The 27,656-nt window shown below is 39.8% G+C and overlaps 1 protein-coding gene across 2 annotated transcripts in view; it reads right to left on the bottom strand.

Moving 5' to 3' along the window:
* Positions 1-26,724, bottom strand: part of KAT6A (lysine acetyltransferase 6A) — a 111,615-nt gene extending 84,891 nt beyond the window's left edge. Inside the window, exons 1-2 of one of the 2 annotated variants that reach the window (XM_023630432.2) lie at positions 26,428-26,724; positions 23,097-24,013 (exon numbers count right to left, since the gene is read on the bottom strand). In XM_023630432.2, the coding sequence (XP_023486200.2) occupies positions 23,097-23,696 (600 nt within the window). In that variant the 5' untranslated portion in view covers positions 23,697-24,013; positions 26,428-26,724. The remainder of the gene's footprint in view (positions 1-23,096; positions 24,014-26,427) is intronic. The other variant, XM_023630433.2, reaches the window with a different exon arrangement.
* Between the last annotated feature and the right edge of the window lie 932 nt (positions 26,725-27,656).

Below are 27,656 nucleotides of genomic sequence, written 5' to 3'. Positions count from 1 at the left end.
GCAGTGGAGGAAGTGAGAAGTGGATGGATTCTGCATAGACTCTAGAGCAGGGTTTAGCAAACTTTTTCTGTAAAGGGCAGAGTAGCAAATATTCTGGGCTTTGAGGCTATAAAGCCTCTGTCGCAACTGCTCAACTCTGCAGTAAAGCACGAAAGAAGCCACAAACAAGTGTGGCTGTGCTGCAATAAAACTTTATTTATATGGACCCTGATATCTGAATTACATATACTTTTCACATGTATGAAATATCATTCTTTTGATTTTTTCAATTTTTAAATAAAAATGTAAAAAGCATTCTTACCTCATAAGCTGTACAAAAAGATGTGGGGGCCAGATTTGGCCGGGGGCCAAAAGTTGCCCCCCCCATCCCCCCACGCCCGCTATTCTAAAGGCAGAGCCATAAGGATTTGCTACTGGACTGCATGAGACATGTAAGAAAATGAGATGTCAGATACACTATTATAGTCTCTTTGCTATAGCTAGTTTTCCTACCAAACTGTCCCATATACAATACAAAGTGAAACAATTTCCGAACCATAATTCTGCAATCAGTTACCATAGGGCCATTCACAATCACCTATAGCTCCATACTATAGCTATCCAGGGCCAAATCCCGTATAGGAAAATCAATTGAAGGCAACATACCAATAAAAATTATCACATTTTTGGCTTGAGATTTAGGGGCTATGCAGTTTCTTAAAACATACACAGAGAAAAGTCTCAACTACCAGTTTTTTTAAATATACAAAATTAAATCAACAAATATACCTTCAATCCATAGCATGATCAGTTCTTGTTTTTGTTTTATTTTGGGGTGGGACAGAAATCACAGTAATAATACAAGGACAGATGGGAGGACAAAAGAGAAACAAAGAAAGTAAGAAAAAAGAAAAGGATAAAGTGGGACAGGAAAGACAGCAGATTAGAGAATATAAATATATATATCCTAAAAAAAAGAAATCCAGAAAAGTTACTCAGTTAGGACAAGCAACCTCATATACAAGGGAGCTAGAAACTGAAGCAGAAGCTGGAACGGTGTGTGATTCAATAACATAGTTTGGTACATGCAGTGATTAACTTTAGTTACACGTTCAGGATTAGGTTAGGTTAGATTACAGGTTCAGGTCTCTTTAATTAGCTGAGGAATTGTTGATAATTCTTCAACTAGTCTTCATCCTTAAGCCTCAAGAGACTATTTCAAATGGTTTAACCACTGCATGAGGCAAGAAATTAAGGCAATGAGCAGAATAATATAACACCGTAGCCAAGAAAATGTAAGTCAACATTAGATGCTCCACCAACATCATCCACAAAGACATACCAAAACCTACTGATACAGTGACATATCAAAACCCACCAATAATCTGTCGAATGAGGTCAGGACCATGGCCTTGTATCCCTTCTGTACTAAAAAGAATCCTGATTCTCAAGCTGGCAGCCCTTTGCTACGGTAAGCAGGATGGCAATCCACAGCCAGATTCCTTCAGCCCCTGTGAGGTAGAGGAAAGTAGAGCTGGGAAGCAGGGAAGGCAGATGAATCAGGAGGCAACTATACAAACAACCCTGGAGATACCACACTAGCATTATGGCCAATCTCAGGTGGTTAACAAGGTTAGACACATAGGAGGCACTTTGTAACGGAATACAAAGCCCTTCTTGCCTTAAATTCACACACAAATTACTGTCACCCATAAAACATTTGCCTGTGAGCAACAGAAAGATGAACACTTTATCTTAAAGATGCTTACAAATCAATAGAGCTAGAAAGCCTTCAATGCCAATTCACAACTTCCTGTACAGTTTTACAGACACATTTGAACTCCTGGAATATTTTCAAAGAACATCCTATCCTCTCAGGAGAGAAACAGGTAATAAAAAAGGCTGAGCTAAAAATGTGTGCCTCAAGGGTATTTTTCTTTATTTGAAAGTTTTTCTCGGAAAAAAAAAGGATTTAGATTTAATCATAATTTTGTTTTAAATCTTTTTGTCCCTTCCAATGCCATGGACAACGGAGCTGAACATCAGTTGATCTATTCCTACTCCAATAATCCAAACAGCCAACAAGTCTGATGTTATATAGGAATTAAAAGATAACAAAGAAGTTTGCTCGTGGATATACACAGTCAGACCCTAGAGATAGGCTTTTCCAACTGAAATAGATTGGCTCTTTTTTTCCCCTTGAAGTAACTCCCACAGATATTTCACTGCAAATGCAGACAAGCACAAAGACAAAGTCCCATCAACAACCAAGAGGCTAAATTTTCAAACAACATTAGAACCCCAGAAAAAGCATAATAATAGCGCTTCTTAAAGGTCTTAAAGTCAGTAAGAGGTGGGAGAAGGGGGGTTGTTTTATCAAATAGGCTCAGTAAGGAAAGTTCAAGAGGTGGAGAAGTGGGGATTCCAGAATTCCTTTAATATGTTTATGTGAACTATGAATATGCACTGTTTCCTAAACTCACTGTGACACAAATTCCTCTGTTCTCTGAACACATATTCAGGAATTGGTATACCAAGGAAGCAATCTGGGAAACACAAGTCTCTTCTACTTACTGTTCTAAAATTAGTATTAAAAGTGAGCAATAAAAATTAACAGTAAGGCTTATTAGTCAAAGATTAATTAAACCCTTTCCTTATAACAAATATTCACACACAGTATATTTTAACAACCCTTTTCAAAATAGATTTACATATGCATATTCTTGAATTGAAAACACCAGCATAAATACACAGAACACTTTTAACATCTCTATAAACATAAAACAGATTTGAAATTAATGGTTACAAATACACAAGTCAAAGAGTAATATCCATAAAATAAGTCAAAGAGAAGTGTAATATGAAAATGACTAAATCTATTTTTAAAAAGAGGGATGTTTGTGAAATATGAGACATACAAGTAGATAGCTCTACTATAAAGGTGGGGGGGACAGAAGAAATTTTTGTCCTCGAGTAGCATTTAAAGGTCAAAACTTTATTCTTAATTACAGGGAAGAAAACACAAACCTTTACATTTTTAAAGATAGTAAATACAACAATTTAATGAGAAAACGCAGTTGTTCAAAATATATTTTGCATGTTACTAAAGTATCCAAAAGACCCTGGATCTTGGGGGGGGGGGGGCGGTTAAGGGGGATGCAAAAAATATTAGCATTGCATATACTTCCATTTTCCCACAATTGTTTTTGGCCAAACTCTTTTACTACTTAAATTTTTAATTTAAACTAATTGAAAGTGCTTTTATTTAGACGTATTTTTATCATAAATCAATCTTGTGCATACAAAAAAGAAAAATGTAAGCAAAACTATTTAAGTATCCTTAAACCTTTTTTTAATTCAGTCTTCATCTCTTCTGAATCACTTTTCTCTCCAGAGTTGTCAGTCCTCCTTTTTTCTTGTTCTTTTTCTTGTTTTTAGAGTATCATTCTTCGAACTACCCAGGGTGTCACTGATGCGGTAATTCCTAAAGACTATTTCACTCTGGTCACCAGCATTTTCTTCCAAGCTATTGATCCCATTCTGCAAGTCTGGATGCTGACACTTTCTTGATCTTACCAGGTGTCGACAGGTTTTCTGACAAAACCAGGACACATATTCCTTCCTCATATGATCCTAAAATGGTTTGTGGACCTGCAAATTTTTACCAGTTTCCCATCAATAGTTTAAAACACTACTTCATTAAAAAGATATCATCAGCACTGTTTGGATACTTGAAAGACAGTATTTTTTAGTTGTGTTTAAAAAGGATAGCCTTGTGAAAATAAGGAAGTTGTCAGCCTTCTTGATGACTCATCTGGGAGCAAGTTATTTATTTCTATCATCTGGCACACAGTAAGCACTCCACAACTTAAAGGTTTATAAGTCCCCAACATTCTTCAGTCAGCTGGATAGTGTTGAGATAGAAGTTCAAGCATTTTGTTCATTTGTTCAACGAATATTTCAAACTATGAGCCAGGCCCCTTGACAGACACTGAGAAATAAAGAAATAAAAGGTAGCCCTTGCTTTTAATTCCAGTAGGAAAGGCAGATAAATAGACTATCACAATATAGGGAGAAAAATGTCATAACATCAGCATGCCTAATTTACCAGGAGAGTATGTGCTATGTTTACAAAGGAAGAAAATCATCTCACCAAACCAGTAACGGTAGTGAGTAGATCAAGGAGGCTTAAAAGATGAGTATTAGGGGCTGGCCCAGTGGCATAGCAGTTAAATTTGCACACTCCGCGTTGGCAGCTCGGGGTTCGCCAGTTCAGATCCCAGGTGCAGACCTACACACCGCTTATGAAGCCATGCTGAGGGAGGCACCCCACATACAAAGTAGAGGAAGATGGGCATGAATGTCAGCTCAGGGCCAATCTTCCTTAGCAAAAAAAAAAAAAAGGAGGATTGGTGGTAGATGCTAGCTCAGGCTAATCTTCCTCAAAAAAAAAAAAAAAGATAAGTATTAGCTATTTCTGTTTTTGTTTGAAGCCGTGTCTAAAAGAATGATATTTCAAGCAGAGATACATACAGTACCTACAAAAACTAAAAGGCAAGAGAGTGTGATGCCTACAAGGAACTGTAATATGTTGAAAGGCAGAAGGGTAAGAAGAGTGTGGCAACAGATGAAGTTGCATAAAGGCTAGGGAGCCTGAACTTTATCCAGAAGGCAACAGAAATCCACTAGAATTGAGGATTCCAAACAAGAGGAGGACATGATATTTTAGAGAAAGCAATTAGACAAAAGTATAGAGGTGAGCTCCAAAAGTCTAGACTGGAGTCTGCTAGATAATAAAAGTTCCACGAAGGCAGGGATTTTTATCCATTTGGTTCACTGCTCAACCCCCAACACTTACAACAGCACCTACTGCATGTCAGGTACCATTAAATATTTATAGAATGAATGAAGGCAAACCAGCTGAAAGACAAATGCAGTAATCCAAGAAAGAAAAGAACTAAACTAAGGCAATGGGAGACAGATACAGGAGGTATGACTAAAGCTGCTAAATAGTAATTACTTTATATATTTTTCGCTTGTCAGAATTTAACGTCACCTTTCCTTTCTAGTAACGCAGCTCACAGAGGTTAACTATATTGTAAATTCTAAGCTCTGCAAAAATGCTAGTTTACTAAAGAGCTACAAAAACGTCATAGAAAATTGTTTCTAGTGGCAATATTAAAGAAATCAAAATTATTTAATTTACAGTCAGAACTACAGTTACTCTCCATGTCTGCTGACATCAGAAAATTATTTCAGTCAACATTTACCAAGCATTCAAACTATGCAGAGCAAACTATTAGCTTAGATTGAAACAAGATGAATTTAGCTTCAAGACAAAGAAATTCCTAACCAAGAGCCAGTAACATCTGGTTAATCAATGAATGTTAGAGAGTCTCCTTCTCTATATATCTATAAAGACAATATATAGACATTTAGGGGAAGTCATTTATTCTGTAAAACTAAGGGTTTGAAGTGAAAGAATTCCTAAGACTTTTAGTTCTATAACTGAATGGTATTTCTTACCTATCTGGGATAGCCTCTCTATCGAGAGGCCTTACATTTGTTTGTATGTTACTTTGAAAGTGCTCCTTTTTTACTCTTTCACCTCCAAGAAAATTTTAAGATTCTTATGTGCCAGGAACATTTTTTCTTAATTTTCCTCAGCACATAATAAACTGCTCTGCAGGCAGGGCAGAAGGGAGGGAAAGTAAGATCTCCAGAGGGCTTACTATTTACCAGTGCTATACTAGGTGCTATCAAATACAGTGTTTCTCATCACCTCCAAAGTTGTGTGCAGTATCAGGATTCCATGAAGAAAGTGAGGCGCAAAGAAGTTAAATACTTTGTCCAAGACAACACAACTAGTTAAGTGGTGAAACCAGAAAGCAAACTCCATAGCCCAAATTCTATTTGCTAGCCTAAATGATGGTAACCAATTTGAGTGCCCAAGGATGTTCATCCTCTTCTGTCCAGGAATTACATATTTTTCAATATTGACTAGAAAAGGTAATTTACAGAAATGCTTCATTGCATAGCTATGGTGACATTACCTAACCCCTTCTACCTATCATGGCTTCTTCCCCCATATAATAAAAGGGGAAAATAGGCATTTGTGCTGCTCTTTAGGAGTACTAAAATTCTAAAGCAGTAGTTCTTAACTCTTCTTTTCCCAGTGAAATACATGACAAATGAAAATCACATCCATGATATATTCTCAGAGTATCCCTAGGTATATAAACAACACGTGTTCCTAGGTAGCATATTTGAATGCAAATTAATCAGCGATGTTATTATGAAGGCAAACTGACTTAATTTTTTAAATAAATAATTCTTTATTTTAAATTATTTTCAACATTTCTTACAATTCAGTGTAATACACTGCTGTTCTAGAGCAGGGATGGGCAAATTACGGCCTTCAGACTAAATCCAGCCCACCACTTGTTTTGTAGTAAAGTCTTATTGGAACACACACTCGTTGGTTTACATATTGTCTATGGCTGCTTTGTGCAGAGTTGAGCGGTTAGGTCACAGACTAAATGGCCCACAAAGCAAGCCTAAAATATTTACTATTTGGCCCTTTAGAGAAAAAGTTCTCCAACATCTATTTTAGACTGACAATTCAATCAAAGCTCCACGGTATACCTACTGGGAACTCAGATGTCAATACACCAAACTACTTTCAGTATCTTCATAAACCTGTTAAAAAAAGAAGTTTTGTACTTAAATTCTCAGAGTTCCCTGGACTTAGCCATCACCACTTCAGACATTTATTGTTATCATTTTTTTGGCTTCCCTACTTGACTGAGAGCCGAGTGTCAGTCTAGCACCCCTGTTATAATCCCAGTACCTAGCATGGTGCCTGGAACAGAGACATTCAATGGAAATCTAATGAATGTACGAAAATAAACGTATGATTAAAGACAACCAGTCAAGAGTAAAGGAGAAATTCAGTCCTACAGAAACTCGCTACTCAAAATGTATTCTAAGCAGCAGTAGAATACCTGGGAACTTACTAGAAATGCAAAATCTCAGGTCTCACTAAAGGTCTAAAACTGCATTCTAATGAATAAAAATTTGAGAAGCAGTGCTACATAACATGGTGCTTAATTATACTAAATGCAATAGTTTGATTCCCAATTTGGGCTAGGTTGCTTTGCCTGCTCCAAGGCTTCATCCTTACCCTAATCTTGAGCTTCAAGATACAAAATAAAGACCTATTTTGATAACTTTAACAAAGGAGATACTTTGGTTTTTTTGTTCTTTTATTGGGGGAAGAGAGACACTGTTACTAAAAAATATGGCCAAATGGAGGGATTGTTCAAGCATTTTGCCTATTTCAAAGGAATATGCCCAGAGAACATCCATTGTAATTTAAATGGATTATAGATTATATGAAAAATGCTTTTTAAACTATCTAGATGTCTGTTTCTATGTCCTGTTAAAATTGATATGTTCGGGGGCTGGCCCAGTGGTGCAGCAGTTAGGTCCGCACATTCCACTTCGGCGGCCGGGGGTTTGCCGGGTCAGATCCCAGGTGCAGACATGGCACCACTTGACAAGCCATGCTGTGGTAAGATGCCCACATAGAAAGCAGAAGAAGATGGGCACGAATGTGAGCTCAGAGCCGGTCTCCCTCAGCAAAAGGAGGATGGGCAGTAGATGTTAGCTCAGGGCTAATCTTCCTCCAAAAAAAAAAAAATTTCTATGTTCATGAAAACTTCAAACAGTCTCAAAATATGATGGTAATATTTTGTGGGTTAATGGATTGATTTGTTTTGTGTTTTGTTCTGTTTTGTTGTTTTACTGGAGAAAGGAGAAGGAAGTCAGCAATACTTCCTGCAGTTTATTTTTGAAGCAAAGGCTAAAAAATCATTGGAGCTAGGACCTGCTCAGGCTAAAAACAATCTTTAAAAAGGCAGGTGCTTGATGAATTTGGTGATTTTGGTACTGTTACTATCCTTCTTTTACAGAAAAGAAACTAAAGCTGATGGAGGGTAAAGTAGTTTAACGATCAAACAGCAAGTAAATGATAAAGCTGAGATCTGCACTCTTAAATACTCTTATATAAGCCCTAAACTAATCAGAATCAGTGTTGGAATAATTCAGGAAGTACTTTAAACTACTGTATCTATTTACTATTTATCTCAACTCTGAATTCAGTGTTTTTTTTCTTTGGACCACTCCACTAGCCACTACATTCTAATTGTAGCACACATACTACAGCTAATAACCTTGGGCAAATCATTGACCTCTATGAGCCTTTGTTTCATCTATGAAATAGACAACCTTTCTCCTTTTTTTTGCTGAGGAAGATCAGCCCGGAGGGAACATCTGTTGCTAATTTTTGTCTTTTTTTTTTTTTTTTTGCTTGAGGAAGATTTTAACTCAGTGCCACTCTGCCTCCACTCTCTGTGTAGGTCGCCACCATAGCATGGCTGATGAGTGGTGTAGGTCCACACCTGGTATCCAAACCTGCAAACCCAGGCCACGGAGGCAGAGTACACCAAACCCAACCACTATGCCACAGGCCCAGCATGAGACAATCTTTCTTAAAGGGTTGCTGTGACCCAAATACAATATCTAACATACAATATTTATTCAAAATTATATAGGTTTTCAAATACAAGTACTACACAACACGCACTTAAAAAAAAAGACAAACAAGGACATACTAAATCATCTATTGAACAGGGTTTCCCTGCCATCAGTAGAAAAGCAACAGACTAAGATTTTTATTTTGGGGGTGGGAGGCTCATCTACAGAACAGAAGTCTATCAATGTAGGCCACCGCTTACAAGAGAAACCCAGCAAAAAGACCTGGATATTTCTTAAAGCAAGATAATAACAAATTTCTGATTACCTCTAAGAACGTATGTTTTTAAGTAATCAGGCTTAAGACGGCCTAGTAGTAGAAATACTGATCAGAGCTTGTCCCTGGTCACCAGGCTGGAAACGCAAACTCCAATGAGACTGAAAGAACGGGGTCAAAAATGGACAATGATTTATGTGGAATATAAACAAACACATGGACAAAGAAAATAGTTCAGTGGTTACCCGGGGAAGGGAGTGGGAGTTGGGCATAGTGGGTGAAGGGGAGCACTTATGTAGTGACAGACAAGAAATAATGTACAACTGAAATTTCACAATGATGTAAACTATTATGAAATCAACAACAACAAAAAATGGACAATGATTTTTTATTTATCAGACTGCCAAAAATAAAAAAGTCTGATAACACCGTGTTGCCAAGGGTATAGGGAAACAAGTACTCTCATACACCACTGGTGAATCTCTATGGAGACAAATTTAGAAATATCAAAATTACAAAGACATGCACCCTTTGACCCAATTATTCCACTTCTAGGAACTTGTAAGTAAAATAATGTACAAAGGAGGTTAGTCAATTGAGCACTGTTTCTAATCACAAAAAACTGGAAACAAATATCCATTGGCAAGGGACTGGTTATATAAATTAGGGTATATTATATATATATAAACACACACACACACACACACACACAATGGAATACCACCAAGCTTTATGTTCTGACATGGAACACCCTTTAAGACATACGGTTAAGTGAAGAGAAAAAAAGTAAGGTGCAGAATAGTATGTTAGGCATGTTCTCAAACATTGGAAAAACAAAGGGAAAAACGGATGTATAAAGAGATTGCTTATAGATACAGAGAATCTCTTTGGAGGAGTAGAAAAGAAACAAAACTCCAGGCTGCCTCCCAGGAGGGGAACCTGTCCACTGGAGAAAAGGAGTTAGAAGAACACTTTCCACGGAACACTCTCTTGTACCTTGTGAATTTTATGTACAAATGAATGTATCATCTATTGGGAAAACACAATTTCTCAAACTTTTTAAAATACTATATGGGTAACAGAGAAGAAATATTACCTTGAATGAAGTAACAAATAGTACTTTTCAGCTGAGGTATCAAACGTTTGCAGAAAACATCTGAAACTCTCTCTCTCTTTTAAGCTACAAAAGCTAAATATTTTGAGAGGATAAATGGTTCAGCCTCTAAGTTTATTAAGAAAGTTAATACTTAAAAAAAAAAGCAACCTAAATTCTATCATTCCCCCTTCCACTTTAAACTTCACAGTTTCAATTCAACAAACATTTTCTGAGCATCTTACAAAGTGCCAGGACCTGCATACAAAGAATAACAACACGTTAAGATTTGATAAATGGTTTAACAGATGTATGTAATAAATGCTAAAGGAGCACCCACTTTTTTTTAATGCTCGTCATTTTCATGAACAAGGGGCAGCCTGATGTGGGTTTGAAAGAGACCTGGGCTCAAGCTCCATTCAGTAAAACCTGGCCATCACAGCACCCAAACTGCCTACCTTACTACAAAAGTGTTAGATCAAAAGAAAATATATGTGAAAGCAAAATTCTTCATAATCTGTGAAACACTTTAGAAACAGGTTATTACCACCCACATGAAGGTTTGGGGAAAAAGACTTTATTTCCCTTTTTCCTTCTCTAGCTTTCTTGGCTGAAGTTAAGAGTTCTCTGCTTAGCTGAAGTCATCAGAAACAAAACCGTATATTTTTATCACTCTTTCAAAGTCAGCAGACGATGGAGAGAAGCAAACCCACTTGCAAATCATTCAAAGAAAGTAAAAGCTAAGTTTTTACTTAAAATTACATATATAAAGTCCCAAACAAACAAAAGTGGGTATTCAACAGCAACTAAAAGTTAGAGCTTGCACAACACAATAACCAAGGCCTTGATGCTCTGACAATGAGGGTTAATGAGAGCAACAGGAAGCCTTGGATGACAGCAACAAGGGCAAAAAGGGCCAATACTGAGTGGGGCCAGAAAAGTGACAACACTTGTGGTTGTCACGCCGGCAGCCTTCCAGACTTCTTAATGATATGCTTTCTCAATGCTCTAAGTTTGAAGTTGCTTGTTTAAAATCTTGGCCTATTCTTATGCAATGAGAGGAATGTATTTACCTCTGCCACCACTGATGTGTTACTCACCCTGTAGAATAATTCTTCAGATACAACTCCTTTCTTCTACCAATAAAAGGCAAAAAAAAAGATAAATGTACCCTGCTGGCTTGGAGGTTACCCTATCACACCTTAACCATCAGCTCAAAGAAAGCATGATATCAAGTATAAAAGCTGCTATAAAATGCTAACTAATGTTTGCTGGGGAGGGTAGTGACTTCAAAACCAACATCTAAAAGTTAGGCATGTGATTTGATTTTTTATCCATATTCAATTAAACATTTATTATGGGCCTACAATGTTTTGCTTCTAGGCCTTTGTACATGCTGTTCCCTCTGCAGGAACCACTCTCTTTCCCACCCCACCCATATGCTTCCCCACCTCACTAACCTCTCACATGTGACTTCCTCTGAGAAGACTTCCTTGACTTTCCCCACCCCCTTCTCCTGTGTTCCACAGCACTCTGTTTTACCCATCAGAGCACCTATCACTGTGTATGTTAATTACAGAGGCTGTATCTCCTTCACTCAGGACCTAACCACTGTGCTAGCACCTGGAAGATGCTCAATAAATACTTGCAAAGCATACCAGACATCGTGCAAGACAGACGGGGATACAGAGATGAAAAACAAGATTCTAAACTCACTGTCTAGTCGGAGAGACAGGCTAACGCAACAGTACAACGTAAAACAGGCTATGACAGAGGTATGTACAGGATATCAGGGACATGAAGAGAGCTCTATAAGTCAGCCTGGAAGCAGGATGGGTGATAAGGAAAGAAGAAATAGGAAGAAGATATGCCTAAACTAAGTCTGCAAGGCTAAATAAGAGCTAATTAGTCAACACAAGAAAAAAGATGATCATTCCAGACAGGAGAAAAACAGAAACAAGAGAGGACAAGGTGGATGAGAGGAACTGCAAGCAGTTTGGAATGTGCAGTGGTTCTCAAATCTCAGCATGCAGCAGAATCACCTGGAGGGCTTATTAACACACACAGTGCTGGGCTCCACCCCCAGCTGTGATTCAGAAGGCCTGGAATATGGCCCAAGAATTTGCATTTCAAACAAGTTTTCAGATGACACTACTGCTACTTCTGGTCCCAGAACCACGCTTTGAGAACTACTGGTGTAGTGGAACACAGAGGGCATATGAAGAACCAGCACGGGACAAGTTTGGAGCAACACAAGGGATAAAGAAGGGGGTTAAAAATCATACATACTATGCCATAAAATTTGGCAATGAAGGATTCTAAGCAGAGGAGTAAGTTTAATTTTAGAAAAATGGTAATAATAACTAACATTTGTAAAGCACAGGACTTTACGTATTCTGTACTGTCCAGTAGCTACTAGCCATATGTGGCTATTTCAATTAAATGAAATTAAAAGTTCAGTACTTCAGTCAACTAGCCACATTTCAAAAGCTCAATAGCCACATACGGCTAGTGACTGCTGTAGTGAGCACAGAGATAGAACACAGCATCATGGCACAAAGCTCTATTAGATAACACTGAGGTATATTAACTTATTAAATCTTCACAACTTCATTATGAGATGGGCACTGTATCATCCCCATTTTATAGAAAGAAATGTGGCAAAGAAAGATGAAGCAAATTACCCAAGGTCATAAAGCAAGTACCACCAACATAAGATGCAAACCAAGATGGTCTCGTTCTTGAGCCCATGTTCTTAATAGCTTCCTAATAAGGTCATTCTTGGCAATAATGTGGGCTGGAGGGAGATGATACTGGAGGAAGGAAAACCAATCGAGGAAGCTACTAAGGTAAATCAGGAGAAAAATAATGAGGACCTGCTCTAAGAGAGTAGCATCTGGAATGGAGAGGAAGTGAATTAAGAGACGTTAAAGAAGTAGAAGAGAAAAGATTGGGTATGGACTAGAACTGAATCCAAAAGAGGTGCAAGTGAGGTGGAGAAGGTGACACCAAAGTTTCTGTTTTAGGAATCAGAGTCAACAGCAAAGCCTCTCGCCACAGTAAGAAATCAGAAGAGCAAGTTGGAGGAGGGTGATAAATTCCACCTGGGTCATCATGAATGTGAAGTGACTGAGATAAGACACTAAACACTGGGATATACAAGTCCAGAGCTCAAAAGAGAGGTCTGGATTAAGACATGAATTTAGTATAGAGGAGGGAAGTCTAGAGATATCTCAGAAAGGCTGAAACAATAAGAAGTGGCCAAAGAACAGAACCTTAGGGAATCCAACATTTAACATACAGGCAAAAGATACAAAGCCAGTAAACTGAAAACTAATTACCAAGAAAGATGGAAGGAACAGAGGAAGACACACAGGAAAGAATTATCCCAGAGGCAGAAGGAGGAGACAATGGTCAACAAGTGCTAAATGCTGCGGAGAGGTCAGGTAAAATGAAGACTAAAAACTGTCCACAAGAACTGTTTCAAATGGCGCTCAGGGCCAGAAGCCAGATTGCAACAGATCTGGAACGAATACAGACTTTTTCCCAGGCAGTTTCAAAATGAAGGGAAGGAGACAGACAGGGTGTAGACAGAAGAATCTGGAGTGGTGTTTTTTGTTTATTTTTATTCTAATTTGATGGGAGGACTTCCCCATGTTAAGGGGCAAAGAGTAAAAAGACTGGGAACATTATTGATGGAACAAGGCCCCTGAGACAGGAGAGAACAGGATCTTGTACATAAATGGAGAGATTAGCTCTAGACAGGGCACTTCTTTCATGTCCTCTGAAAATATAGCAGAAGAGGTAAAAATAAGTACAGAGGTATTTAGGAAAGTGTGGCTGGGGTATAAGTTGAATGAGCTCATATGGCTAGATAGATTCTATTCTATGATGTAGGATATGGGAGTGTCTGCTGAAAATGAGAAAGGCAAAAGGCTTGGAGAAAATACTGAACTGCTGCAGAGAGAAAAGACTACAGACATAGACATACAACCCCAAGCAGAGGAAAAAGCTGAGATTAGATGCCACAAATTTGTAAGTGGCACCCCACTACACGGTTTGCGTGAATTTCTTCAAAATGATAAACAGTCTCATATAGGATCAGGGAGAGAAAATGACTGGCTTAATTTCAAGGTTGCGGCTTGCCAATTAGATGCAGGAGTAAAGTGAGTAACTGAGGTCCATAGGCCAAGCAATTAGAAGAAGAGCATTTGAGTGGTGGGAGGGGAGCATCCATTGAAATTACACAGGGAAGCTTCTCTACACTATATACTATGAAACCTTGATGAGATAAAAGAGCAGGTGCAGTAGGAGTGAGGAGAGAGAAAGGTGGAAGATTAGGGCAGTTATGGTCAGGGAGTAGGATAAAATAAAATTTAGGTTTCCTGAAGTACACTGTCCAGGGTCCAAAGTGTGTTCCTGAGAGCAGGTGTGAAGTATGTTGTTTCATGCATTTGTCTGAATTTCAATTATCAGGTAAAAAGTAGCTGCTACTTCTATCCCCTTACTTCCTCAGCCAGTTCCCACTAGAGAGATGTTGGTTCTAAGCATTAGAGCAGTGGTTCTCAACCCTGGCTGTACTTTAAATGCATATGGAGACTTTGAAAAGCAAAACAAAACTGAAATCTGGGCCCTAATGCTAGACTCTAATTTAATTGGTTTGATGCTTACTTTTTAAGGCTTCTCAGGCGATTCTAAAGTGGATTTAGTGTCAAGAACCACTGTTTTAGAAAGAACAGGGCTTTAAATTTATGTTATAGAACTAAAGAAAAACTAACTGGCATGAGAAGAAATGAAGTAACGAAAACAGGTAAATGGTGAAAGAGGATCTAAACCCTAAGCCAGGTATTTAAAGATGTCCTAAAGAGAAAAGCTGGGGAACCGTTAAAGCACAGCATCACACCTAACACATAAAAAAAACGTAATAATGTTTCCAAGAGTTCCCTTACAGGTTCTAGAAAACTCAGGAATTAAATGCTTCACTGTAGCCAATGCCCAAGAAAAAAGCAAAACCTGCATAAGCAGAGAGAACTGAAAACAAACACTTAACATAAGCTCTCTAGGTCACCTACAGTTCACAATTCCCTGGAGGAAAAAGTAGCCTATAGTATAAGCGTGCTAACACCTCCACACACATGGAATCCACCTCTTCTGCACAAAAGATAAACGGCAAAGGAATCAGCTGTCTTCTTTCCAACATACAAAGATTTTCAGGTTTTTCTAGCTGCCACATTTTATTTTACTAATAATCTTAAAACCACCCCATGATTTTATAACTGTCTCTAATCTTACCTTTATTTGCCATTTTTCTAATGTATTTACTAAATTTTATGACAATGTAAAAGCAATACAGAGTTGAACTGTTGGTTGGTCATAAAGACCAAGAAAGACAAACATGAGCTGTTATCTGCTGCCTTCCCTATAAGGTTTGTTCACTGGTATTACTAGTCATCCAGAACCAAGACACTATGTATACATAACAATGAGTGATACACTGTATACACGCCGAGCCCACCTCTTAATAAGAACCACTTCATTAATTAATACAAAGGCTTATACTTTTCTCTCTCAGTCTTAAGAATTTTAAGTTCTGACCAATTACCCAAGTCACACAGAGGTCATCCGTGCTGCAGACTTTCTGAAAATGAGACTTATTTGTAAGTGGACATTTTTCCTCCCAAAACTCAAGGAGTACTTTTTCTTCCAGCATTAAGGTAGCTCAACACATTCTCCTTCTAATATTTAGCTTTTTAAAAACATTAGAAAACCTTCTAATTCCTCTAATTTAGGTCGTAAGAAAGCAGTCTTTTCCCCCCAAAATTGTTTCAACTTTCTAGAATGTACAGCTATCTTCAAATGCCAAAACAAGCAGATTTACATACTTGTGGTTTACAAAAACCACCAAAATTCTCTAGACCAGGGTTTATTCTATGGTTTCCACTAAGGAAGAGAGTTCTAACTACATTATTTTATACTCATTGCTCTCTAACACTATAAAGCAGTACTACAGCCTAATGAAAAAAGCACAGAACGAAAAGGGTCTGACCACTTCTTCCAGATGGCATGGAACAAGACACTTAAATCTCTTTGGGCCTGAGTTTCTCTATTTGTGAAATAATATTACAATCACTGTTACCCAAGACTGCTACTGGCTCGAAACTCTACAAAATGCAGAAGATTCTATTCTTTTTTCCTAGGAATTTATCTATATTTTGTAAGCATAATATAATTCAACTATAAAATATAGCTTAACAGCATAGCCAGACTTATTTTTTCTTTGCAGGTCTTTTTCTCCTTAATTGCTGGCAGTTAAAAACTATTTTGACCCAGAACGTATTCTGCAAATCTAAATGCTAGACTACTATAACCTCATGCTGAATTTCAACCCTTAACAAACTAGTGCCATAGTACAGACTGTTTCTTCACCTGTTCCCTAATAAAGTTGAAATCAATGCTTTGGACTTGAACTTACAGAGTTATGTACAGTGCTGATGAAAGCCATCTGTTGGGAACTACGACTTGCCTGTCAAAAGGAAAAAACCAGAAAAAACAGCCTAGATTTTCCTGGGAACCAGCTGCAGTTGAATGAGTCCTAATCCTGCTCCAGCTGGGAAAAAGCAGAAGGCTGAAATCACTACTGGTCTAATTCGTCCGCTGCAGATCCTTTGTGAACTGACTCCACCCCCAAGGAGCCAATTGGTAAACAAGTTTACCAGAATGAGGGAGGCTCTTAATAACTCCTATATGTAACATTTGTTTCTTTAAAAAATTTTAAATCAGAGCATGAAAAGTATTCATTATTGTAATTTTAAGAAACACTTCCCAATTCACTAGAAAAAAATTTCTTAATTCTACTTTAACCAGCAAACTTGACCCCCAGATTCAGTCCTCTCACATAGCTAAGAACCAAGTCAGTGCAGAAAATACATTTTCTCCAATATTCTAAATAGAAAGAGAAAAAGAAAATTTGTCAAGGAGATTCTTACAACCTCAAGAGGTCTGGAATAATACAATTTTTTTTCCAGATTCGCCAAACAGTTCCTGTTACCTATTTGCTTTCATAGTATTAAAGGTAAGTATAATGTAAAAAAGTATTGACCTATGTGTCAGGATGAACCAAATAAAAAAAAGCAGCAAGGATGAGAAGAAAAATGTCTTTTGCATAGATTCATTTTCCATTTGGTGTTTTATGAGAAGTCACAATGAAAACTTGTATTATTAAACACTGTCAAATAGCTATTATATAAATATATTATGCCTATAAAACTTAACCATGTAAAGTTCTTTTGAACTCTTTTGAGACTTCTACAACAGAGCAGACATTAAAGTACTCAGAACAGTGCCCCACACATTGTTAGCCCTTAACAAATGTTGGCTATTAATAGGTTTCTATAAGCAACTGCTTCCATTCCCTTGGCCTACTGAAACAGGGCAAAGAAACAGGTCAAGATGGTTAGATCCTCTAGATCTCTATTCCCAAAGCAATTTGTCGTATCAGATATCGTCATTCATTTCTTCCATTCATCAATATATTAGAAGTTAGCCCAAGAATGAGTAAAGTGCTAGTAACTATAAGTACACGAAAAATGTCTAGGTCGTGTGCATTGGCTAGGTACAGACATTTTGATTAGCAACGGCTAAACGAAAGCTTGCTTTAGGAGCTCAAGTTTTCTTTCAGGGTGTGTTATGGGCTGAAAATTACCAAAATGCAGAGAGCTCACAGGCTAACTAGAAGACCAAAAAAATCTGTACAGTTGATTGTAATTAAACATATAGTGCTTTACAAACATAGTTCTGCCTGAGTTATTTTTCTGATTTTTTTTTTATAAGACCAAGTCTGCTGAGACAAAGTCAATTCCTAACCTCATTTATACTTAATCCACCTCAATGACTTGTTAGTAACAAATATTAATTTCTAGCCAGCTTCTCTTCAGGGCCCAAAACACGTAGAGTCAGCAAAAAATGGCATAAACAATGATGTAAGAAATGTATAAAAAATATAGTTATTGAGATCAATCAGTTGCAAACTCCCTATTACAAAATCTACATTATCCATGTCCTTGCCATTACTTGAAAAATAAAGTTAACTACATATGGTTAGGATAATCTTCTCTAAAATAATCCTTCTTTACTTAAAGACTGATACAGTTGGCATCATCGTCCATTCCCTCCTCCATAACGTAAGAAGTAAAACTTGCAATTTAAAAAGTTTCCCAATAATTTATACTATAAAATACACTTGTGTGCATGCTCTCACAAGGAATCTTAATATATACACTTTCAACTGAGAACTTTTTCCACTTATTTACTACTAATTTATCTCTTCTCAACTTTTTTGTAGCATCTTTTGCTTTCAGAAGGTTTTTGGGTTACTTTTTTTGGGGGGTTTTTTAAAAGTGAACAATCATTCTGTCAAGCAGTCAACACATCCCTGAATTTAACAACATGGACAACTACTATAAGATACCATAGCAACAGGATATCTGAAACTGAAATTACCAAGCTTACAGTCACAAACAATTTTATACTACTACTATTCTAACATATAAAATGTGAAACAATTTTACTATAAAGGCCATTTCCAAGCAGCTAAATCAAAATTTTATCATTCTTAACTCTTAGTAAACTGAAAATACATTTCCATTCTAATCAGTATCTCTAACATCAAAAATCTAAGTTCCTGTCAATGCCCTGCTTAATCTATGAATTTAAAATGCCAAATTTCAGTAACGTAAAACAATTTGGACCCTACTAAGAGTTTACTGTATTGAGATATAATTTATAATAGAAGGATATAGATTTATCACTTGATCTTTTTGCTTCAGATTACCTAGCTGTGTAATAATCTAAATAGCAACATTAGTTACAATATCTTCTCTTCCCTTTCCAACTGGAATGCTTCAGCAAATTACACTTTTGTTCCACAATACTACTCCACAGAATCACAACACTTTAATGATTTGGCTGATTACCATAAAAGAGTATAGTTTTCTGGACTAGTAATATGGAGCATAAGCTATATATAGAGTCAAGTAAATTATTCTGTGAGTGTGTAAAATGAACCCAGAAGTTTGAAATCAAGGTGAAAATTATTCATGAAAGAGAAACAGATCCTTCCAAGACTCAGTGTCTAAAGACAATTTTTTTAACGGAGCATCATAACATCAAACAATAATTCACCTCACCCAAGAAACACCTCCTTTTTTCTCAGAGATTCACAATGCCTAATTGTAATGAAAAAATAATAGTGAATGTAAAAAACTAAAAGTTCCATTTCATACACTAAAAAAGGGTTCCAAAAAAATTATTTCACATCTTTCTGCTGTCTGCTTTCATCTTCAACAGGACCGAAGTCCTAAACGCACTGTTTACGGTAGGCTCTAAATGTTTGCTGAACGAATAAAGAATAAATGAAGTAAATGAACAAATTATCTTATAGTAATATCTACACTTAAAAAAGAAAGAAATCTGCAAGGAGGAAGTTGCTGTTTAAGCCAGTTACACACTATCACCCTCACCTATATCCCACAATTCAAGGGAAAGCAACATTTTGTCCCAAATGAAAGCCATGCAACAAATCCCAAACTGCAAATCAGAAAACTTTAGTGACAAGTGAAATGAAAATTAATAAGCACAGAAATTAAGAAAAAATAAATATAACAAAATGTCATGTAGACAAAACTATATTTTTATGGACCTCAGGTATACAAAACTAGATTATTCCTAATCTTTGGTTTCTGATACATTCTTATCACTGTTTCAAAGTCAGTTTTATAATTCATTCTATGACAGAAAGAGAAAAAAGGGACACAAACAGTGAAGGCGGGCAATGTGTCCTTCCACAATTGGAGAACGTGCTATGAAGTTAACACCAAGAACATTCACAATTGTGTACTTGAGTGCAGCAACAGGCATTATACATAACTTTCAAGAGGCAGTAGCAGGTATAGCTGTTAGAAAGACTCCAGAACCAAACTGCCTGAGTTCAAATCCTAGCTCTGTCACCTAGTATCTCTGTCACTTGGAGAAGTTACTGAGCCTCTTTTATGCCTCAGTTTCTTCTTCTGCCAAATAACAGTACCTACCTCACTGAGTTGTATGAGTATTAAATAAGTTAATATATGTATAGCTTTAAAGTAATGCCTGGCACATAGTAAACATATCATTAAGTTAAACAAACTTACCATAAACTACCACACTCTAAAGCTAGCTAAGAAATTTCCCCTATGGGGGCTGGCCCCGTGGCCGAGTGGTTAAGTTTGCGCGCTCCACTGCAGGCAGCCCACTGTGTCGTTGGTTCGAATCCTGGGCGCGGACATGGCACTGCTCATCGAACCACGCTGAGGCAGCCTCCCACATGCCACAACTAGAAGGACCCACAACGAAGAATATACAACTATGTACTGGGGGGCTTTGGGGAGAAAAAGGAAAAAAAATAAAATCTTAAAAAAAAAAAGAAATTTCCCCTATAACATGAATAAAACTTCTAAATCACAGTATCCCACAGATTCTCCTCACTATTTATCAATGTGAAAACACACTTTTGCGTCTTCACAAAAACCCTTAGAAATATTTCTACACAGCTGATCTCACAGGAAAGAACAAAAACCACACAGCTGCTGAAAATCTAACATACAGTTCTACAGTTCCTTCCAAAGGTGAGTATTGCAAAAAAAAAAAAAAAGGCCAAAAGTTACAATTGATATAGAAAAAAGTAAAGAGGAACTTGTTCAAGTCACTCCATATAGTCCCTGAATTTCAGCTCTCACCCCGCAGCTGACCAGGCCAACAGACATACCTGCATTCCAGAGAAGATAATGCCATCTCAGTACCAAGTGCCTGGCCCACAGCAGGTGCTCAGTAACTATTTGCTAAATTAATTAATGCCCAAAAGTGAAACTACTTCTGACCTACACTTTCCTTTCTCCATCACCATCAAATATACTCTGGATAATTTTTTTAAGAATATCTGGGATTATAGCAGCAAACCAATCAATTCCACAAAGGAATTGATCAGATAGTTTAAAAGAGAGGAAGGAAAACAGTTAAAATACAATAAAAGGAGCAGACATATAACCTGTTCAGAGGTGGAATAATTCTTCACCTTAAGAGTTCATGAAATTGTGATTTTGAACATGAGCTTTTCATACTTTTGGGGAAAGTCACTCAGGAAATTCACTATTGAAAATAAGACTCCATTTGAAAATATGTAACAGCTCTCATCAACTCTAATTTCATAGATATTATCATGAAATTAGTTTTCCAATCGGAGCAGCACACATACACAGAGGTCTACTCAATGAAACTCAATTTTCCCAAATTTAGTTACTTCAGTTAACAAAACTATATATTAAAGTTATGTAACCAAAGAGATATTCCTAACCAAAGTGAACCAGCAGATCTCTACTGGATTAAATTTTAATACAAAGGCCTCAGCTCAGCTGCAAAATAAGGATTGTTAGATTAGATGGTTCTCAAGGTCCCTCTCAAAAGTAAAATCCTAGGCTGACAGGACTCAGATTTGTCTTACATTGTACTATATTGACTACCTTTTAAAAATATGCATAACTGACATTTTATGTATGGCTAATATTTTTAAAAATTAAAATATCTAATTCAAGCAGGGGAAATTACAATAAAAGCAAGCACCCAGGTGTTCTTACAAGAATTTCTAATACTCAATTCACAGATATGACACTGAATTCATTCTAAACTATAATTTCCTGTTTCCATGCAGTTAACCTGTAGATCATTTGGTAACAGTTGAAGGAATCAATCATTATACTTCATTTAACTTTAGCCACATGTGATCAAGAAACAGTTGCAGGGCCGGCCCCGTGGCCAAGTGGTTAAGTTCACCAGTTCGGATCCTGGGCGCGGACATGGCACCGCTCATCAGGCCATGCTGAGGCGGCATCCCACAAAGCACAACCAGAGGCACTCAACCAGGCTATACAACTATGTACTGGGGGGCTTTGAAGAGGAGAAGACAAAAAAAAAAAGAAACAGTTCTTAGAGATAGGAGTTCTTACAGTATGAACTACAGAATAAAGCATTTTAGTTACTTGTCCACCTTGAATTTTTTAATACCACACTCTTCATAAATGTTCAAATGATACAGAACCATTTTAGGGATGAGATTCTCTACCAAATTCACGACTCTATCAGAATCATTTTAAGGGTAATAACAGTATGATAATGTTTCTATCTCAAACTTCACAGGGAAAACTGAATACTAAAATGTACCTCTAAAAACTTCATCAAAAACTTTCCAATTGCCATTTAAACAAAAATCTACAGGTGAGTTATTAAACTGCAATAAATTTAGATGAAATCTCAAACATTTTTAAATACATTCAATGTTAACTTTACAATCTTCTCATCCTAGAAGTAGCCTCCATGAATTTAAGCATAACAAAGATTATTTTACTATTATATACTAGGCTTGGAACAACTTCAAGTACTATCACTCACCACAGAACTCAATTCAAAGCACTTGAAATAAATTTACAGCTAAAACACTAGGTCAATGTAAAAAACAGCTACTAACAAAATTCTCCTCATCCTCAAATATCTAAGGGCCAAAATTCAGTTATGAAGACATACTTTCAACCGCACAAAACAGCAGCATAAAACACACAACACAGTAAAGTACACCTTCGGTGCATCAAAACTCCCAACTACCCCAGAACTTCACTAATATAGAATACTGTATTTCTGACCCATGTACTTACACCTGTCACAAATAATAACATTTAGGATTTCATCATATGCAAAGAATAATACATGACAGAAAGCTAGAATACCAACAGCAGAAATAAGAATTGCTAAATTTGCCTGCTTGTTTCAAACTCAAGTCTCCAGCACTTGGCTGCTCCATCAACTTCCAGCACTAAGGTATTATAAGAATTTTTATGCAACACTTTTAAAGCTGTATGCTATTTTTTAATTCTACTCTAAATACGTTCTTTTAGGTAAATCAATATTCTACATTTTGAATCTTAGGCATCAAATATTTCAAAGCATCAGAAGAATTAGCATCTATTGGGTTCTCACACCTAGAACTCACCAATAAAAAAACTAGACGTGATCATCCCACAAAGTCCCCAAACACAAAACTTGAAGGTAACTTCTAAAAACTTCCTAGAAACGTGACTTAGTAGCATGCTGTATCATCAGCTCCATGGACACTGGTACAGACACCATTCTTACCTTATCCTTTTCATGTGGAAGGAGTGACACTGGAGGTAAAGAGCAAAGAGACTCACAACTTTCTTTCCCATCCACACTGGTTGCTTTAGTGTTGAGCCGATAAAGAGGTCCATCTTTAAGGAGTCGGCCGTGGCCAATCGCACGTTTAATAGCCAACCGTAACTGCTGGTGAAAGCCAGAGGCAGCGCTGCCTCCAAATAATGCAGACACATCCTTCTGACCTTTCAAAAAACGTTCAATGCTTTTCAAAGTTGAGCCACCAGACTCTGCCAAGCCCTCAAGTGCCCGCTTGATCAGTTTATTCCAATCTACATTTTGTTTATTATCCAATTTTCCATGGTTTCGAGGTTTAGGAAGTGCTATTCGCCCAGGATTATCAGGATCTTTATAGGAATTGAGTCCTTTATTTGAGACTTTTAAAATTGTTCCATCTTTAACACTCAACTCCAATTGTTCTAAAACAGTTTTGCGATCCAAGCCATGGGAAGAAGACACTGCATTACATATCCTTTCCTCTGAGGGACGCTGTTTCTGTTTCTTCACTTTTTTGATGGCCTCCAAAATCCACTCCGTATACAGCGGGTTAGCGAGTTTTACCATGGTGAAGGATTCTGTATATCCATAGAGTCGTTATCCCTTATCCTGATGCTGAGTAAGTTTCACACCATGGAAAACAACCTTCTCGGAGGCTGGGAACCAGTTAACCATAGCATACAAGTTTTCTGGCCTGAGTCCTTCCTCCTTTCACAAAACCGAGTGCCTCCCCACTTTTACTTTAGAAACCAAAACAATCTGTTATTTGAAATGTCTTCAAACTTCCCAATAAACTTCTCAATAGCACCACACATGGGTCTCTTCATAAAGTTGTAAAAACTCAAGAACATCTCATTCCCAGCAGAAAAATGTGTCTCTTATGCCTGAAAAACAATTAAAACAAGGTCAGTTTTCTATCAAGGCCCATTTTGTAAATAAGCATTAACTGAAACATGGTCGTCTTTTAAAACAATCAAATACCAACTGTTTACTTAGCACCTGTAAGAGTTTTAACGTGTTTCTATCAACATTCCAAAACAATCATGTCTGTAAACCAATGGAATAAAAAAGAAAAGAAAAAAAAGCTGAATAATTAGAATACAATGAGGAAACAAGATGGGACACACTATGAATGACCTTAGGCTACTACGAACCAGAGGGGTGCTGGCTATTCTGTACTTCACAATCTCTGCCCACCAGTCTATGAATTGAAACTCTTCCTTGACATCTTTCCCCAAGAAACTATTCAGCACTTCAACAAGTATCTGGATTAGCAGAAAGAATCCTGCAATCAAAGTAAGAGTGAATCTTTCATCTCCCAAAATTCAGGACATTCAGACTGGACACAAACAGTCCATAAGATGGGCAGAAAACCACTGAGAAAACTTGAACTATTTCATGTATTAAAAGAAATAACAAATACAATTTACACAGACCAAGTCCATATTTTAAGTACAATATTACTTTAAACATTCCAAACAGAAAGAAAAACAATACTGGAAATAGCCAAGTGTGAAAAGTGCTTAAAGAATTTTAAAATAATCCAATTTCAGTCCAATTTTACGAAGTACATGCTGATAGCTTCTGCTAAGCTGAACTAAAATACCAACGACCAATATACTGGAGGAAGCAACAACTGTCAAGATGTTCATCACCAACCTACAGACCGAGAAGCTGGAAATGAGAAACGCCCAGAAGCACTGGGTTCAAGTGCACACACTACATATCAAGTGTACAGCACAGAGAAAAAATGTACTGCCTGTTTGTGGGTCTGAAGAGGAGACGATCTCATTAAGATTCAAGATAGCTGACCTGAAACGAACATTAACGAATAAGACACAAACATACAAATATATTGCCTCTCCAGGATCAAAGTCAATATTCTTCTTTCAGACAAAAGAATCCGGCAGATACAAATCTTTTTAAAAGTCACCAAAATAATAAATTCTGAGTCTAAATAACTCCTTTGCTTCCAAAACTAAATTTAACTTCAGTGTTTTTCAGAAGGTCTGCTCTTATTCTAAGGCATTTACATTACAATATAAACGATAGAAAAATGGCTCCCAGAGCAATTATTCTTAAGAGTGACATTCAAACCAAAAAGAAAACTAACAGATACTAGAAGAGCGGTAGGACTATCAACTCTGATAGGAGAGAAAAGGCTGAGGTGAACACTCAAACCTGAGCCAAGGTTTATTTTTAAATCGGGTGACTAAAAAGCAGCCCCCTGAGAGCGCGAGGCTTCATTTTGGTGAGCGTCTCGAGAGGACAGAAATCAGAGTCTCAGCGCTCCAAGAAAGTTCACTATGTAGACAGCAACGCTCAGCTCAACGGGGAGCTGCAGCCGGAGCGTCAGAAGCGGGGAACGTCGCCAACGACCAGGCGCGCAGGTGACAGGAGCAGGGCCACCGCTCCCCGCGCCCCGGCCGCCTGTCACCCGTCCCGGCCCTGCGAGCGCGGCGCCGCAGCCTGGGACTGAACTCGGCGGGCTCGGCGCCGCGCGCCCGGCCGGCCCGCGCTCCCACCCCCAGCACGCCCGCGCGCTCTCCTCCAAGTGCCAGCAACTTCAAAACTTGAACCGGCCGCCGCCGCCGCCCCACGGCCGAGCGGCCGAGCACCGAGTTAACAATGAAATCACGTGCGGGAGCTGCGAGCCGCCCCGGGCCCGCGCGCCGGCGCCCCGCGCCTGACAGGTCGGGCCGCCGCGTCCCCCGGCCGCCGCTGACAGGCGGCCGCCGCCTCCCCTGCCGGCGCCGGGCTGTCAGCCCGACAGACAGCGCACCGCACGTGCTGCCGCTCCGCACCACAACACCGCCGGCCTGTCACCCGCCGCCGGCCGCCGCCCCCGCCGCCGCCGCCGAGCGAGCGCCGCGAGCGCGGGCCGCGGGCCGCCGGGGCGGCGGGCGGCGGCGCAGGTGGGGCCGGGCGGGGGGCGCGCCCCGAGGGAGAGCGGGCGCCGGCACAGCCCAGCCCGAGGCCCCGCGGCCTGGGCCGCCCGCCCACCCGCCGGCTCCCCCAGGCTGCGCCGGCCGCGGGCGGCGGGCCCGCGAGCGCCGGGCGGGCGGGCGGCGGGCGGCGCGCGGCCGCGGGGCGGGGGAGCCGGGCGCCGGCCGGGCGCGAGGGGGCGGCCGCGGCGCCCCAGCCCGAGGCCTGGCGCAGAGCAGCGGGAGGCGGCGCAGGCCGCGGCGGGGCCTGCAGCGGCCCGCCGACCCCGCGAGGCGGCGGAGCGGGCCCCGGGGCGGCTCAGCCTCGGGCTCGGCGGCCCGGGGCGGCCGGGGGCGGCCCCTCGGCTACTTACCGGGGGGAAAGAGAGCCGGGATCCCGGGGCCCCGGGCCGGACCGCGGAGATGCCCCAAACTGACACGGCCGCCATCTTGGAGACAGTAAGCTCCGGCCGGGGGGAGGGGAGGCGAGGCGGCGGAACAGCCGCGGGGGGAGGGGAAGCGTCGCGAGGGAACGGCGGCCTGGGGAGGGAGCGGGAACAGCCGGGGAGGGAGGCGAGGGGGAGGGAGTAGGGGGACCGCGGGAGGGGGGCGGCCGAGGAGCGGGAAGAGCTGGGCCGAGCGCCGGGAAAGGCCGGAGGGCGGGGCGGGGCAGGAGGGAAGAGCCGGCCGGGCGGGTCACGTGGGGCCGGTACAAAAGGCCAAAGTGGGAGGAGGGCCTGGTGGGGCTGGAGGCCAACAACTGGGGGCTTCTTCTCGCCTTTCTCACGCGGTTAGGTCAGGCGGATACCCGGGAAAGAAGGAGGTGGTGTATCCCCATTACACAGCTGGGGACACTGAGGGCGGGCGCCTGGGTGGGGTGGCTTCAGTATGGCACGGAAATCCGGTAGCAGATGGGATCTGAACTCTTGATGGCGTTTGTTGACAGTGAGCAGATCATCCCTCCCCACTTCTGCGCCCTCACCCCACTTCCACAGCGACGCTCCCGGAACCTGAGGCCGGGAGCCGGGGCATGGGGAGGGGGCCAAGGGCGGGGAGGAAGTCGCCTCCCTTTTTCATTCCCTTTCTGCTCGCACCCTCAGCCCTCACTGCTCACCCCTGCTGTAGGAAAGAGTAGGTGCGACGAGGCGCGGGGCAAGGGTAGAACTTTGACAGCCGTGTCAAGTCCTTTCACCACAATGACTTCGTCCTCCCCGCAACTGAGAGACTTGTTGGACCTTAGCATTTTTACGGTAATTTTATAGGAAACAGCACAGACTTGTACAAGGTCACACAGCTATTTCGTGGCACACATCTGAGTTTAGACCTACAGCCGTCTTATTCCAAGGCCTGCCTTCTACTCATGCCCTATGCAGAATTGCTCGTGTCTGAATCTGTGGCTGAACCACAAACCGGCACTTTTTCGTGGTCTGTCTTCTACTGACTGCATTTATGTTTCTTTGTCTCGTCTCTCATCTAGTTTAAACTCCTTGAGGCCGAGAGTGTCATACTTTTTTTTTTCCTGCATTCACTGGAAAAGCAGTAAATGACAAATACAAAGACATACCAAATGCTTAACAATTTTGCATAGAAGGTTTTCCTGCTG

The sequence above is a fragment of the Equus caballus genome, chromosome 27 (assembly GCF_041296265.1).
Source record: "Equus caballus isolate H_3958 breed thoroughbred chromosome 27, TB-T2T, whole genome shotgun sequence".
Lineage (NCBI taxonomy): Eukaryota > Metazoa > Chordata > Mammalia > Perissodactyla > Equidae > Equus > Equus caballus.
This window is presented reverse-complemented; position numbering and strand designations above follow the sequence as displayed.